Here is a 14,903-nt window from a genome sequence, read left to right as displayed (position 1 = left end):
TAAGTAACAGGTTTGCCTGGATCTGAAAGTATGTGTTGAGAGCCCCTCCATTAGCAGGGGCATGAACTGAATGATCAGTGTGTTAAAATGTACTGAATATGTACTCATAACTGAAATCCTGATATGATTTTAAATATTTCTGTAACTATAAATATTAGGTAAGGATAACAGTTTTATTTCTCATGCCCTTATTCTTTTAATTCTTCAACCCTACCCCAGCTAGGGACGGAGCAAGAACTTTGAAATTACTAGCTTCATTACTGGGCTAAGATGGGGGTCTCTTGTTGGCTGGAGCTTACTACTTAAGAGTAGAGCAGTGGTCAGAGACTGGGGCTCTGCTTGTCTCTGCCTCCTCAACATCAACATTTCAGTCATGTGTCCCCATGTCTGATTTTTCTGTTCAGATGTAAAAGTATATCTATTTAGTTAATTTTTCTGTGTGGTTGGGGGCATATGTACAGAGGTCACCGGGGTGCTGGCGGTCATAGTCAGGTCCTCGTGCTTATGGGTAAGCACTGCACTGCTGGAGCCATCTTTCCCCAGACATCCGTTCTTTCTTAGTGTGTCCTTCATTTGCCTTTGTGTGTGGATCTCACTGTGTATGTATGTATGTACTCTGTGGGGAAATCAGTGTGAGCCTGTGTAATTGAACTCAGGCTGTCAGGATTGACACCGAACGATTTTGCTCCTGTTTTGTTTTCTTTTGGAGGGGTCTCATGCTGCCCAAGTTGGCTTCAAATTTGCTGAACTGGCTCTTGCTAGCTGTGCTTTCTGAGTTCTGGGATTGTAGATGCGCCCCACTATGCCAATGAAGTCTTCACATTGACTTCAGTCCTTGGAAGTTTTGTCTCCAGCCCTCCATGGTCTGGTCTGAAGACAGCTGTGAGCGCATTGGTTGTAGTACTTTTAGTTGTCCATACTTACGCTAAGGATGTAGGGTACTTTTTTATACTTAGTCGTTTATAATTTGTTTAGCATGAAAAGTGAGACCAGAACCATCAGGTTCAGTTTGGGTTTTCTACACTGTCCTTTGTGTTGTGTGATTTGAAGAACAGCAGTTGTTAAAGTATATGTCTCTGGTTACATTTATTTTTTCTTTTAGTAGGAAATCCTATCTCAAGAAGAAAGTATTGTTTGAAGTAGTATATTAAATGCGAGGAGTCACCAAAGACAAACTCTTGCAGGACTTAATATTTCTTTGAAGCATTTGAGTTATATCTATAACTTTGTTTGAATTCAGTGCCAACCACTTTATAGCTAGTATATGGAGCCAATGGAAATGCTTGCTGGCTTACAGTGGCACCAAGTTGAATATGCCTTTAAGATAGTAATGAATTTAATAATACACCTTACTCACTGAGCTTCATACTCAGAAACCGTACTTTACAGTTTGGGCTGCCGGTTGTTGTGATTAGCATGGTTCACTGTTCCTGATAGCTTTCTGTGTTTCATGTAGCATGTCATATGAGAATACCCTGATCATGAACAGCTTAGGGGAAGGGGCTTCTTTCAGCTCAGAGCTGTGGGGGTTTTAGTCCATCTCCCCAGGAAGTCAAGGTGCCAGGGACTGGAAATGGCCTGTCAGGTTATGTCCACATCAGGAGGTAGCCATCAAGCTGTGAGCCTCAGGCACAGCTCCCTTCCTCCACTGTTGCACAGGGCAGGGTCCTGCCAAGGAATTGTACAAACCTTAGTGATCGGGACTTTCCACATCAATAAATATGTCTAGTCAGCTATGGCTTATCCCACAGTCAACACAGGACATCTGATCTAGAGGATCTCTCATTGAGACGCTCTGTTATCAGGTAATTTGTAGATTCTGTCAAGTAGATGATTAAAATTAACCCTCAGCTCTAGAAAAGATGAACACTCGAAGAAAGGCTTCTCCTGAGTGCATATGTCTCTGCCCTCATGACACTGGAATATGTAAGTTAAACAGTTGTAAATCAGCTAATATTAAAATTCATTTTTCTTCCTCATTTTTTATTGGTAAGAATGTTTTTGAGTAGTTTTATTTACTACTAGAAAATTGTATGCGTGTATACCGTGTTTTGATAAATCCATACCAAACTCTTTGTCCTCTGATATCCTTCCCCCTTCCCTTCTTACTCCTCCCAACTTCATGGTCCTTTTTTTTTTTTTTAACCCAAGTTCACAGATTGCTGTCAGTATGTCTTGGGTGTAGGGCCCTGCTGAGATAAGTCTAGGCCTCTCCTGTCACCTGTATCTGCCGTGACGGTCATAGGACTGTATATTGCAGTAGCTATTGCAGAGTGAGAACTCATAAATTTGAACCAAAGTAAGCCTTTCTTTCTTAAATTTTGTTTCTCTTGGGTATATTTTCTCACAGTGGTAAAAGCCAAACAGCACTTATTTAAAAAAAATCAAATGTCAGAACGCTAAGAGCTTGTTTGGGTCGTTAAAATGTATCGAAGGAGGAAGAGGAAGCCCTTTGGTTTTTAAGAGACATGATTTATTCAAGTGTATGGATATTTGCCTGTGTGTATGTATATTCACTACATACCTGAGGTACTCTCAGGCCTGAAGACACAGCTGGGACTAGAGTTACAGAAGATTGTGAGCAGCCAGTACTTAACCACTGAGCCAACTCTCCAGCCTGAGACCTTTCGTCTTAATGTGAGAGGGTTGTTGAAAACTGGGGTGAAGCACGTATGCTCGGTGGCATTCTTCATGCTATGAAATATTAATCAAGATTTCTGCAGCTCTGATTGGTTTTATTTTTCTTAGATTTTAGTAATCTAAGTGGATTTAAGGCAACATGGATGAGAATTGTAATTAACTATGTCAGTTACTGGTGTGTCTCCAAAATTTGAACTTAGAATTGTCGGATATTACATGCATCAGTAAAGTAATTGTTCAGGACATAAAATTTTTTTAATTTAGATTTAGCTACCCATAGTGGCACATGCCTTTAATCCTAGCCCTCTGGAGGCAGACCTTGCAGATCTTTGGGAGTTCAAGACCAGCCAGAATTACATGGTACAACCCTGCCTTTTTTTTTTTACAAAGTGATTTGTCATGTTTGCTGATACTGGTTGAGTGAATCCTTCCATTGCAAGTGACTTCATGCTATCAGCATGTTGTATTTGAACACAAGATCTGAACAGATGTGACAAGGACTGGAGTTGGCACAGGACACACTGAGACCAAGTTCTTAGCACAAAGACAGAGGACAGGGACTGGGGTGGGTGGGGAAGGGGCACTTGCTCTGGAGGAACAAAGAACTGCTCCCTGCATAGAGGGGGGACACACATGGCCCATAGGCAAATGATAAAAGTAAAAGAGGAACCCTGTGCTAGGATGAGGTGCTTAATTGGGGTAGTCCAAAGGGGGCTTTTGATTGCTGGACTTCCATACTTTGATATCTGGACTGTTTATATTAACTTCAGGAGGAGAAAGTGGCCAAATAAGGAACTAGACCTTGGTGGCTAGCTTTAGGAATGGAATCTAATGGTTTATGGCAAGGGAGAGACATCTGTTGCCATAAGGTTACCGTCTAATTGGTAGGAACTGCACTAAACTAAGTCAATAAGGTATCACTAGTCTTACCTTTTAAAAGTACAATTTAGGATTTTTTTTTTTAGTATGGGCAATTACTTTAGCTTTTCGGCTGTTTTGGAATTAACCCAAATGGGCCCAGATTATATGACCCATGAGTGATTTACTGCCAAACTGAAAGTTTGTGTCTGTTTATCAAAAGCACTTTAATCTGTGAACCAGGTGGCCTCTGGTTTGGAAAGAGTGAATCTGGTAAATCTGGTGAGGTCAGTCGCCTCCAAGTGGGAGGATTAAGGATCTGGCAGAGTGTAAAATTTATGGTAAGCTATGGGACTTAAGGACAAATCTGATGCTTGTTGATTTTGCTTCCTGAGATCAGTAAAAGCCATTGAGTAACAAGGTTTAAGAACCCGGTAAGGTCTAAGTAAGCTGAAGCTGGTTGCCAACTGTCTTTCTTGGGCATTCGTTGTCAGCTGAACCAGGTCAGGATGAATTCTATTTCGAAATGTTTTTATTTTTGGTTAGTCTTTTTTGTTATGATCTGCTAAGGCTTCTTTGGAGATACTTTGGAGGAACCCTTGGCTGCTTTAGTTTCTCATTACCAGGATTACAGCCTTGCTATGTGGACACACTGTGAGTCCCTAAGCAGAATATATACTTATTAGACAGACACACCTCTGGGATTTCTTTGTTCTGGGTGAGAGGGCCTGCAACTTACTAGAGCTGTAGAGGTATTTATTCCTTGGTCCCCTGAGATCTAGCCAACCTGGAGATGAAATACCGGCTGTTCTTTTAACTCCTTAATTGTCATTGGTGATCATCTTGAAGCATGAGTGGTAGTTTAAGCATGTCTTAAAACTCGAAAAAAACAAGGTTATAAGTAGATATCCTTTTGAGACTTAATTTTTAATTAGCTAAAACCCTGACAAACTCCATAGAAATCCCAGGTTAGCCTGACAAAATACAAGATCTTTATTCTTTAAACAAGTATTTTGAAACCTGTTTGTGGGGGGGGGGGAGAAGAGAGAGGGAGGTTAGGTGTGTTCTCCCCCCACCCCCTTTTAACACCCTTTCAGGCTGGTGGCTGTGGGTTTGTGTCTGCCTTCCAGCACTGGGCTATAAGTGCATGGAAGCACTCTGGCTTCTAAAATGTGGGGGTCCTGTGCCTCACAATTCTGATGCCTCATAACTGCAAGGCAAGCACTTTCTAGGCTGAACCATCTCCCCAGCCTTTACACTGCTTTTTCTTCATTTTTCTTTTTTGTGGGGGTTGGGGATGACAAAAGAATGACAAAGTATTTCTTTTGGCTCGTAGTACCACAGGGTGCAATCCGTCACTGTAGGGCAAGAGCTTGAGGCAGCCATTCAATCACATTTACAGTCAGGGAGCGAAGAGCAGTGAAAGATTGTACTCGGTTTGCTTTCTCTGTAGTGGGTCAGGGACTGGAACACAGGTAATGTACCATCTACAGTGGGCAAGTCCTCCCTCTCAGTCAGCCTGGTTTGGACTAGTAAGTGATTGTAGATCCCATCAAGTTGACAATAGAGATTAGCCTCATCAGAGACTCAAGGCAATCCCTGTGAAGTGAGCTCTTATAAAAACCAAGTTACACATTTCCCACAGATAGTGTGACAGAGTGAACATTTCCATTTCAGAAGGGGAAAATCCAGTCAGAGCATGTGGTGATCGGACTGAAGGGTGAGAGCGATCTCCCTGTAGCTCCTTGTGTCATCTGGGCTTGTGATGGAAGTGTCTCAGCTCCGAGGGGCTTCCATAGCTCTACTCCACAATCCTACTGCCTCCAGCATACCTAATTTCTATGTCTGCAGCTTTCCTCAGTGGTCCCCCAACAGTCTCAGTATCTCCAACATCCTAAGGGTCCCTGCTTCAACTTAGCGTTGCATTTTACAACTTTCATGGTCTCTTTCCAGGGAATCGATTCTGCCACACATTATCTAACTTCAGTGGGTTTTTGGACGTGAGGTGCAAGACTTTCTGAACCTCCTTATCTTGTATCTTTCCTGTCTGCAAAACTAGTAGCATGTGGTTAGTGCTGCCAAGTTCTCTAAGGTCAGGATGGAGCCTGTCAGTGTAGCCCAGAGGCTTTGAGGTCTCCCAGGTCACACGTAAAGCATTTTTCAGTTGGAGAGCCACCATTTTCAAATGCATCCTTAGAACATACTAAACTGTACCAACCCGTGCAGGAGAAGCCATGTTAGTTGGGCCAACATTGAAATGAACTAACTTTTTTACAAACTTATGAGTAGAAAGAGGCTCATTATCCTGAGCACAGAGTAGACATGATTACCTTTGTTTCTTGAATTGCAAAGTCTGTCCAAAAAGAAAACGGTAGGCATGAACCTGCCAATCATACAGCTCTCCCCTTCTACTCTAGACAGCTAGTGATGAGCTAGGAAAAAGTGATTAGAGAAAAGGGGGGTGTCACCATCATATGTGTGGGTTCAACCTGGACAGACACATTGTCCCTGGCCCTTCTACCACAGATTGAGAGTGAGCAAAGTCCCAGAAGGAAAAAAGTAGCTCCTTATCCTTGGAGACCTTAGCAGGCTGACCTTTTTGTTGTTGATTTTGCCTTCAAAGTATAGTTTTTACAGAATTTGTCTGTTGCAAATGAAAAGTAGGGCTTGCCACAGGGGACTGAAAGGATTTTGCTAGTTTACACCTTAATTAGATGAGGATTGTGGGTAGGTGCAGTCCAGAAGCCTTGGGGTCTTACTGGAGAGATGCTCCAGCTAAAGTTGCTCAGTTGCTCAAGAGCCACTTTCTCCTGCCACCACTAAGACCCAATCAAGAGATGTCATGAGAGGCACAGGATGTGTTCCTTGGCTAGGCTACCAAAGGATTCTGCTGAGGCGCAAAGTGTCCAAGCAAAAGGGCATTGTATTAGGCCAGAGCTGCTAGCAGCTAGGATCACAGTGGCTGCGCTAGAGGGAGAATAAGGAAGAACCATACCTAGAAACAATAGGGTCCCTCCGTAGTGGTCAGGAAAAGGCTACCTGGCCTTCTGGGACAGCTCAGGGTCTTACATGAGTAGAGAAGTTGGCAAGTACAAGATCCTGTTATTATGGAAAGGTCTCTATAATACCTTTTCTTTTTGATCAGGGCCATTTAGGGTGGACTCATGAGTTTTTAGGAAATCTCATAACAGTTTACTGGGTCTGGCACCAAGCAGCAAGGGTCTGATTGTTAGAGAGTGAAGGATTCTGCCTTTTGGGCCCTTTATTTTTGGTTTTTTGTCCCTGCAGGAAGCTAACAATGTTTTGAGAATTTTTTTTAAACAATTTATTTATTATGTATACAGTTTTCTACCTGCATGTTTGGCTGCAGGCCTGAAGAGGGCACCACCAGATCTTATTGCAGATGGTTGTGAGCCACCATGTGGTTGCTGGACCTCTAGAAGAGCAGTCAGTGCTCTTAACCTCTGAGCCATCTCTCCAGCCTCTGTTTTGAGATTCTTAATATAGCATAATAAAGGATTCACCCAGAATGGTAGCCATAAATTTGTTTCGGGAGAATCCACATATGAGAGACATTGTAGAGAAAAGTCAGTAAGTTTTAGATATCATACTATTAGAGTATTGGTATATCTGTTAATAACAAGTCAGAAGACTTTGCTGTTATATTTCTATTTGTGACTTAGCTTCCAGTCAACTGATTGCGTCCCTCCCCACCTGATGTGATCCTGCAGCACATCTTTCAATGTGAACCTTATGGTCACTGTGTGAACAAGTGTTGATACCCATTTAATGTTTTTATGTCCTCTGATAGGTTATAATTGTGAAGCAAATTGACAGGAGACATGTTAGCAGGGGAAAGGACATACAATATATTGTGTTTGTACACATGGGAAATCACATCACAGGTCAGATAATTGAAATTTATAGACTTTTTGAACGCAGGTTGCTGGTGTCTGGTGGGGGATGTTAAGTTGTGGGTGTTAAAATAGCTGGAGCCATGGGGAAAAGCTTTCCTTAATACACAGACAGCCTCAGGCAGGCTCTGAGTAGCTGTCCACCCTTTGAGTGTCTGGCTAGGCTGTTGATCTCTGGTCTCTTTCTTGTGAGAAAATAGTTACAAGAAACTTTTTTAAGGCAGGTTAAGGGGGCTTATACAAAGTCTCTTTATATCTGCTCTTTATCAATCTAGATACATATACATTTCTTTGTTAAAAAGCTGGTTTTTAGGACCTGTGTCTGTCTGTTCTCTGAGGAGCCAGTGCAGTATCAGAACGTTCTGTTCTTTCCTGTTCTACCTTGATTTTCTTCAGTTAAGGCTGCTTAGGCAGCTCAGCTTGAAGTGGGCTAGGAGGAGTTGAGTGAGTATCACCAGCAAGTGCTCAGAGGCCCCCTTTTCCTTGCTCATACTTCTGGGGTCTTCCCTTGCTCCTCTGGGCACAGAGCTGCTGGTGTTAATCCCTCCCTGCCACCTTTCCCTAGAGACCTCGCGTGTCGGTGCTTCCTACAAACGACAGAATGAAGCAATTCGAGGAGGAGGTGAGTTTGGAAGTAGGTTCTCATCTGGAATTTTGAAGGGTGGGAGGTTTGACTTGAGAAGTTATGGAAATGGGGAAAGTATTTTATTGCTCTCAAGTCTACTGTCAGCAAGGTTGGATAGCAGTACAGCCAGGTAGTTGGTGGTCTGGGCCAGCCATTCCTGCTCAGGAATAGCTGCCAGGGGAGCATAGAGCCTGCAGACCAGTGGCCGTGGGAGCTAGAGATCATCCCTACTCACGCTGTGGTTTTGTTGCCGTCTGTGTTTGTGTCTCGCTCTTGCTTCCTGCTTGTCCACTCATTTGTGTAACAGGCACGAATGAGTGTGTGTGAGATTCGCCCTGAGCAACCCTTGCTTTTGCATACCGAGATCAGTTGCTGTCTGCTTCTGTTAGCCATGAAGCATCTGAAATTAGGAAACGTTCTTGGGCTACACTTGATCAAACCTGGCTTAGCTACAGTAGTGATGTCTTGTTTGTAAGGCAAAGTCTCAGATTGACAGCTGTTTGCCACCTTTCTGTGTGTGTTGTTGCTTGGTTTTTGTTTTTCCTATGTTCTAGCTGATGCATTGCTAAAATTGAACCTGTAACTGGCACCATGATTTTGCTCTGGTCTTGCCTGGACTCCTCATCCTTGTGACCTTGAAAATGCAGAAGACAGTGTGTAATATAAGATGACAGTGCGTTGATTACAAAGTGACCACTGCCATTCACCTGTAAACAGGCTTTCCAGTCTTCCTAAGGTCTCCAGGATGGATAGTTTGCTCAGGGGTGTTTTCCTGCACAAGTGATTGACGGGCTCATTGGATTAACTCTTAAAGAAGTAAACCAAGGACATGCCTATCTCCTGTAGCTCCAGTGATTTTTTTTTTTTTTTTTTCCATCCAGACCTTCTGGATAGTCAGAATGCCAGTTTTCATTAGGGCCAGTTACAGAGCTCATACCTTTCTTTGACCCATAATCAGTTTTCCAGTTTTAATTCTTAGTTTTACAGTGTGTATTTGAGGGAGAGAGGTCATTTCTCAATGATTGGCCTTCAAGCCTACTCATATACAACTAACTACCTAACAATTACACCTTTATTTAGCCTGGTCTGTGCTCATTGGTCCAGCACTTCATCCTCTTTCAAAGGACTGTTACAGAATAGGGCAGAGACAACACTGTAACCTAAGTGTAGGAAGTAAGTTTGTTTCTGCCTGACTTCCAGTGCCAACTCATATTCCTAAAAGCCAAGTAGACTAAAACTACCAATAGGGCAGGGTTTTCAACCTTTGATAAATTTCCTCCTGTTGTGATGAGCCCAACCATGAAATTAGGTTTTTGCTACTTCATGACTGTCATGTGGCTACTATTATAAATTGCAATGCAAATATCTGATCTGTGACCCCAAAGGGGTGGTGGCATACATGTTGAGAGCCACTGTTTGCAGTGCCTTTTGGCAGTAGGGTCGACTATACAATGTAGTATATAATTTGCCACATGAGTTGGGAATATATTAGGGAATGACTGACTGAATTATGCTCCTGACTGTTTATTGTAGGATTTCATAGTTGTATCATCCTTTTATTTTCTTCTTCTTCTTTTTTTGGTAATTTATTTTTAGGTCTCACCATTCAGCCTTGGCTGGCCTGAAACTTATGGTACCAGGATTATGGTACCACAAGAATCTAGATTTAGAAACCTGTTAAAACAAGAATTGGAATACTAGAGCAGGGGGTTCTCACTTGGACTCAACATTAGCAAAGCCGGATGGTTCTGATGAGGCTGGCGGGTGGGGCCGTCCCCCACAGAAGACACTCAGCTCCTTTGGGGCCTGCAGTTGATATAAGTCAGTGCTGCTCTCTGACCGAACACAATCAGAATATCTTTACATACTGCCCATGGCCAGGGTGAGAAGAACAAGACCTCTGTAGAGTGGCTTCCTGTCTTCAGGACCTTGGGGAGAACTATTGTTTTAACATCACCCCAGGTCTCTAGAGCTTGCTTAGCTGTAGCAAGGAGGTCTGAGGGACACCATTTGAAGCTGGCTTTGCTGCGCTCTGCAGGCGGCTGGGTTGTGTGCTTCTGCTCTGCCTGCTCTCCTGGCTCTCTTCCCCTTTCCAGGCTTGAGCAGCTTCTGTGTAGCCACTTTCTAAAACAACTCTGTTAATAATATTTTAGGTTTTCAGAATTTAAGATTACAGGATTGAATGGAAGTTAAACGTTAAAGTAGCTTAACTAAATTGGCTAACTAAAAACTAAATTAAGTTTTTGGTTGTTGAACCTACTAAAGTAATACTGTTAATATATTTTCTGGCTTATGTTTCTATTAAAACTGGTTCCATGAAATGTCATGTGAGTATCTGAAATAACTAACGAGGGTGTCCTTATCTCATAAGCAAAGACATTTTTTAACATCATTCATGCCAGGCTCTGGGCCAGTGTTCTGTATTGATGGGTTTCTAAATGCTTTTAAATGGTGTGAATATTTAGGTATCTGCTAAATTAGCAGTTCTTTGGGCTGCCCCTTAACTGAATGCCCTGTGATATCTACACACTAACTGTAATAACATTCCGTGTATTGATATGATGATATGTTAAAGATTATCAGCAACAGGAAACCTCATGGCTTGCACACTGCCCAAAACTGGGATGGGAAGAACCGAATGGTTCCCGGCTGAAAGCTGTGTAGAGAGGCTTCCTGTCTTCCTGCATAGCCTTGGGGAGAGGTGTTAATACTGCTCCAGGTTGTTAGAGGCCCAGGTCTCTAGAGCTGTGGCTAGGAGGAGACACACTAATTCAAATGTCTTCTTCCTTTCTTAGCATTTCTGTGGTCGTCAGCTGACATTGATGTGGTCTATGATGTTATTTCATTTTGGCATTACTTTAATGTTTTGTGATATTACTCAGAGGTAGATTTCAATGTTAATACAATAATGTGATAAGAAATTTCAGTATTAAATATGTATCTAGCTTTTTCTGTTAACTCAGCTATAGAATTAGGAACACATGAAGTAGAAACTCCATCTTACTTTGTTTCTTTTCCTGTATTCTTTCTTGGCATTATTACATAGGTAAAGAGAGATCCATCCAGTCTTTGAAAACTTCAAGAGATACTTCACCCTCAAGTTCGTCAGCAGTTTCTTCATCCAAGGTTTGTTGTTTTTCTAAGTTAGGTGGAAGAAGCTCGTAAAGATGATGTGTTGCCTGGCACACGTGTTGCTGCTAAATGGAGCCATTTGAAACCTTGAGTTTTAAGTTATCAGAACTTGAAAAATAAATGACCATTTTTCTCATTGATCTTTTGCTGTACATTCTCTATAGCCAAATGGGAATAGACATTTAGATGGAACGTGTACTTAGGATTGGCTTTGGTTTGGGGAGCCGAGAATATAGGCAGAAGTGTAACATATTTAAAACTGCTCAATTCTATCTAGTATTCAGCATTTTCTCTCTGAACTGACTCATAGAGAAGTTCTATAAGTAGACTTAAGTCTCAGTTCTATAGGAATGCATTAGATTCACAAGCTGGATAATTTCCTCCAAGTGCTGGCTGCTCCTTATCTACCTTATGTATTGGGAAGGTGGATCCCGTGTTCTAGTTACCTGTGTCAGCCTCACACCCTTCTCTTGCTCAGAACTTGTTTAGATACTCTCTAGTTTTTGTTTTTTCTTTTAATGTTTTTGACATTTTTAGCAAAAATAGTTATCACCTGTCAATCTGGTGTTGGTCCACAGGGGGCAGCAGCTTCTCGTCCTGAAAGGGAAAAGTGATCTTTCTGTGACAAATCTTATCAGGAGAGCCCTCAGAAATCTCAGGCTTCTGGAATGTCAGATTGTTTTCTGTTTTGTTTTGTGGCAGTGGGTGGATCCTTGCCCTAGCCAACATTTGATAGATGTTTTCTACCACTGAGGGCATCCCCAGCCCTATAAAGCCAGCTCTTTGAAAAATCGGTATTTATGTGTGTTTTTGAAATTGGAACTTACTAAGTAGTAGCCCAGGCTGGTCCTGATAAGGTTGCCTCAGCCTCCTGCGCTCAGAGTATCGTTTCAGAGTGATAGCCTTTCAAGTACACCCAGTGACTGAGCAGATAGTAAAGGTACTGTGCTAGATTTCACTTTACTGTTTATGAGAACTTAGCAATCGCTAGCTCGTTTTTAATCTATAACGCTATGAAAACATAAACCCCTCTTTAAAATTAAGTGTACACGGTTTTCTTGAATATGCCTTTGTTTTCTTTAAAATTTTGTTTATATTTCTAGTAACATATTGTCGTAATACTATTTTAACCTTCTGACCTGTGTAGGTGCCTTATACCTATCTATTATATACCTATAGTCCTAGTACTTAAAGGCTGAGGCAGGAGGATGAGCAGACAATAGAGATCTACAGAAGATAAACCTAACAATTTGTATTATGTGCATGGCAGCCATGATGCCCAACATCACACACACAAGGCACTCGTTCTCACTGAGAAGGTATCTTGCCGTGCGCAAAGGCCTAGAAGCTTAGGGCCGACTCTGATTGGCTGTCTTCCTTTGTTTTTGCTTTAAAAAAAAAAAAAAAACGATTATTTTTAAATTGTGTGTGCATGTCTGTGTGCTAGTGCCAGAGATTACTGACTTTGGAGCCCCTGGAACTGGAGTCACAGGTGATTGTGAGCCAACAACGTGGGTGCTAGAAACCAAATTATACAGACCAATTTTCCTCGGTGGAATCTCTGAAAATGACTACGGAGGCCTCTCTGGGCCAAGCATTTGTCCTGTAATAAGCTTTCCTAGGTAGACACAGGTTTTGGGGGCGAGGGTTCTTACAGCTTTTCTTACTTTGCTTATGTAGATCTCTTAAAGTGACAGCTTTTTGGAGCCATTCCTAGTTTCACAGAAACCTGCAGTTTCTCTCAGTAATTGAGTCAAGTATATTTGGAGCAAAATACTTCAGAATACTCTGTGTGTGTGTGTGTGTGTGTGTGTGTGTGTGTGTGTGTGTGTGTGTGTGTGTGTGTGTGTGTGTGCCGCAAGCATGTGTTGTGTCATGTCTGTCTGTCTGTATCTGTGTGTCCACATCTAAACACATATATCATGATCATGCTAAATATTATTCATGATCAGTCTGTACTTCACTGAGCTTAATCAGGTGTGAGCACAATTCATGTGTCCCCTTCTATGGGTATTTGGCAATAAGTTTAGACAAGTTACTGTCTTTCTGTTACTGTTTTCTAACATGAAGTAATGAGGCCTTCCAGGTTCCTTCCGTGAAGGAGTTCTATCAGAATGTTCTTTGATTTGTCTATACATATCTTTCATTCCTAGCAGTATACCAGTAATGCTGAGGTTTCTGTTGTTTTCACTGGGATTGTACATTAAACAGGGCTTTTTGGAGTACTGAATAGAGCCAGTGCAGTGCACACGGTAAGGAAGGTGAGTGAGAACTGACCACACAGGTTTTCATGATAGGGTGGGTGGTCTGTGGGTAGGATCTGAGCCACTCAGTCCATACTGCTGGATCCCTCAGTGGTCTCAGTGCAGGTCAGAGGAACTGGGCTCAGAGACTGTGGGAGGACGGCAGACATAGCACCACCGCCTTTTCCTTGGACCTTTCCAAGAAATGTTCTGTCATGTCTGGCTACCTGTTGGGAGGCCCTTTGAGGACAAGCCTTTCCCACCCAGTCAATCTTTCCCGCAAGGAAGGCCCACCAGAGGCATATTTCTTAGGCGATTGCATCAAGCTGAAAATCAAGATTGATCGTAGACATACTCTAAGAGAAGAGACAGGATCAAGTTAGGGGTGAAGGCTCATAGTTGGTAAACATTGTTATTCCAGGAAATAGGATGAAGTCAGCAAGCAGCCACTGAGTGGTGCATAAGGAGATAAGGAGCAGTGAGCACTTTGAGGAAATGATCCGGCTCGTGCATCTTGACTTCCCTAAGGAAAGGAGTTCTAATCTGAGCTCTGCTGCTTCCTTTACTGGAATTGAGTGGGCCAGAAAGATGGTGCTCTGTGCTTTTATATTTCCTCCGTGAACTTACTCATCTTTTTTCAAAAGTGTCTTAGTATGATAAATTTGTCAGTGAACATAGAAAAGAGGAATTACCAGACATTATAGTTTGTTTTTAAGCCCTTTATCTTTATGCTCACAACTGCTTTGTAAAGGAGTAAATCCTCTGTAAACAGTGATGGAGCAACACTGCGTGCTGTAATCTGCCGGTCCCTCCAAAGCCCACACTCTGCCTGGATTGTATTTGACAGAGAAAACATAACAGTGAAACTCAAGTCTTTAACCTCTTGTGCGAGGAGTATGATTTATATAATTTATCATAAATTATAAAGATAACATATTTGGGCCTTTTTTATGTATTAAATTTACTTTAGGGATAGAGAGATGGCTCAGCAGTTAAGAGCACTGGCTGCTCTTCCAGAGGACCCAGGTTTGACTCCTTTTATCTATATGGTGGATCACAGTCTTAGTAATTCTAACTCCAGGGGATTCAGTGCCCTGTTCCTGCCTGGTTTTTGGGGGGTGTGTGTGTTCTGGGGGAGGTGGTAATAAGCTCACATGTGGACAGCACAGACATGCTGCTAAAAATCACTGGTACACATTACAAAATACAGATGTAAAAAAAAAGATTTACCTAAGTAAACGTCAACTATTTGAACAAAATTAAAGATAAAGACTTGTAGTCAGTGTAATGTTGGGTGTATCCTGAGTACAATTTTTATATCTGTCATGCTTTTTACACTGGCCCTTTAGATGGGGTCTTGAAGTTTTATGTAAATAAACTGTGAGTGATGTGTGTGCAGTCCATGTTTCCTAAAGGACTTCTGGGCTGGGTTTTGAGTTTCTGTTGTTACTTTGAAGCAATGTCTCCCAGTGTGGCTGTGCTGGGCTGGCT

At 42.1% G+C, this 14,903-nt stretch overlaps 1 protein-coding gene across 4 annotated transcripts in view; it reads left to right on the top strand.

Moving 5' to 3' along the window:
* Positions 1-14,903, top strand: part of PPHLN1 (periphilin 1) — an 84,153-nt gene that overhangs the window by 42,479 nt on the left and 26,771 nt on the right. For 2 of the 4 annotated variants that reach the window (XM_080939027.1, XM_080939025.1), the window contains 2 exons: positions 7,978-8,034; positions 11,084-11,163. In XM_080939027.1, the coding sequence (XP_080795153.1) occupies positions 7,978-8,034; positions 11,084-11,163 (137 nt within the window). The remainder of the gene's footprint in view (positions 1-7,977; positions 8,035-11,083; positions 11,164-14,903) is intronic. The other 2 variants (XM_080939028.1, XM_080939026.1) reach the window with 1 other exon arrangement.

Source organism: Micromys minutus (genome assembly GCF_963924665.1).
Source record: "Micromys minutus genome assembly, chromosome: 27".
NCBI lineage: Eukaryota > Metazoa > Chordata > Mammalia > Rodentia > Muridae > Micromys > Micromys minutus.
Note: the sequence above shows the minus strand (reverse complement) of the source record. Positions and strands in the feature narration are given on the sequence as shown.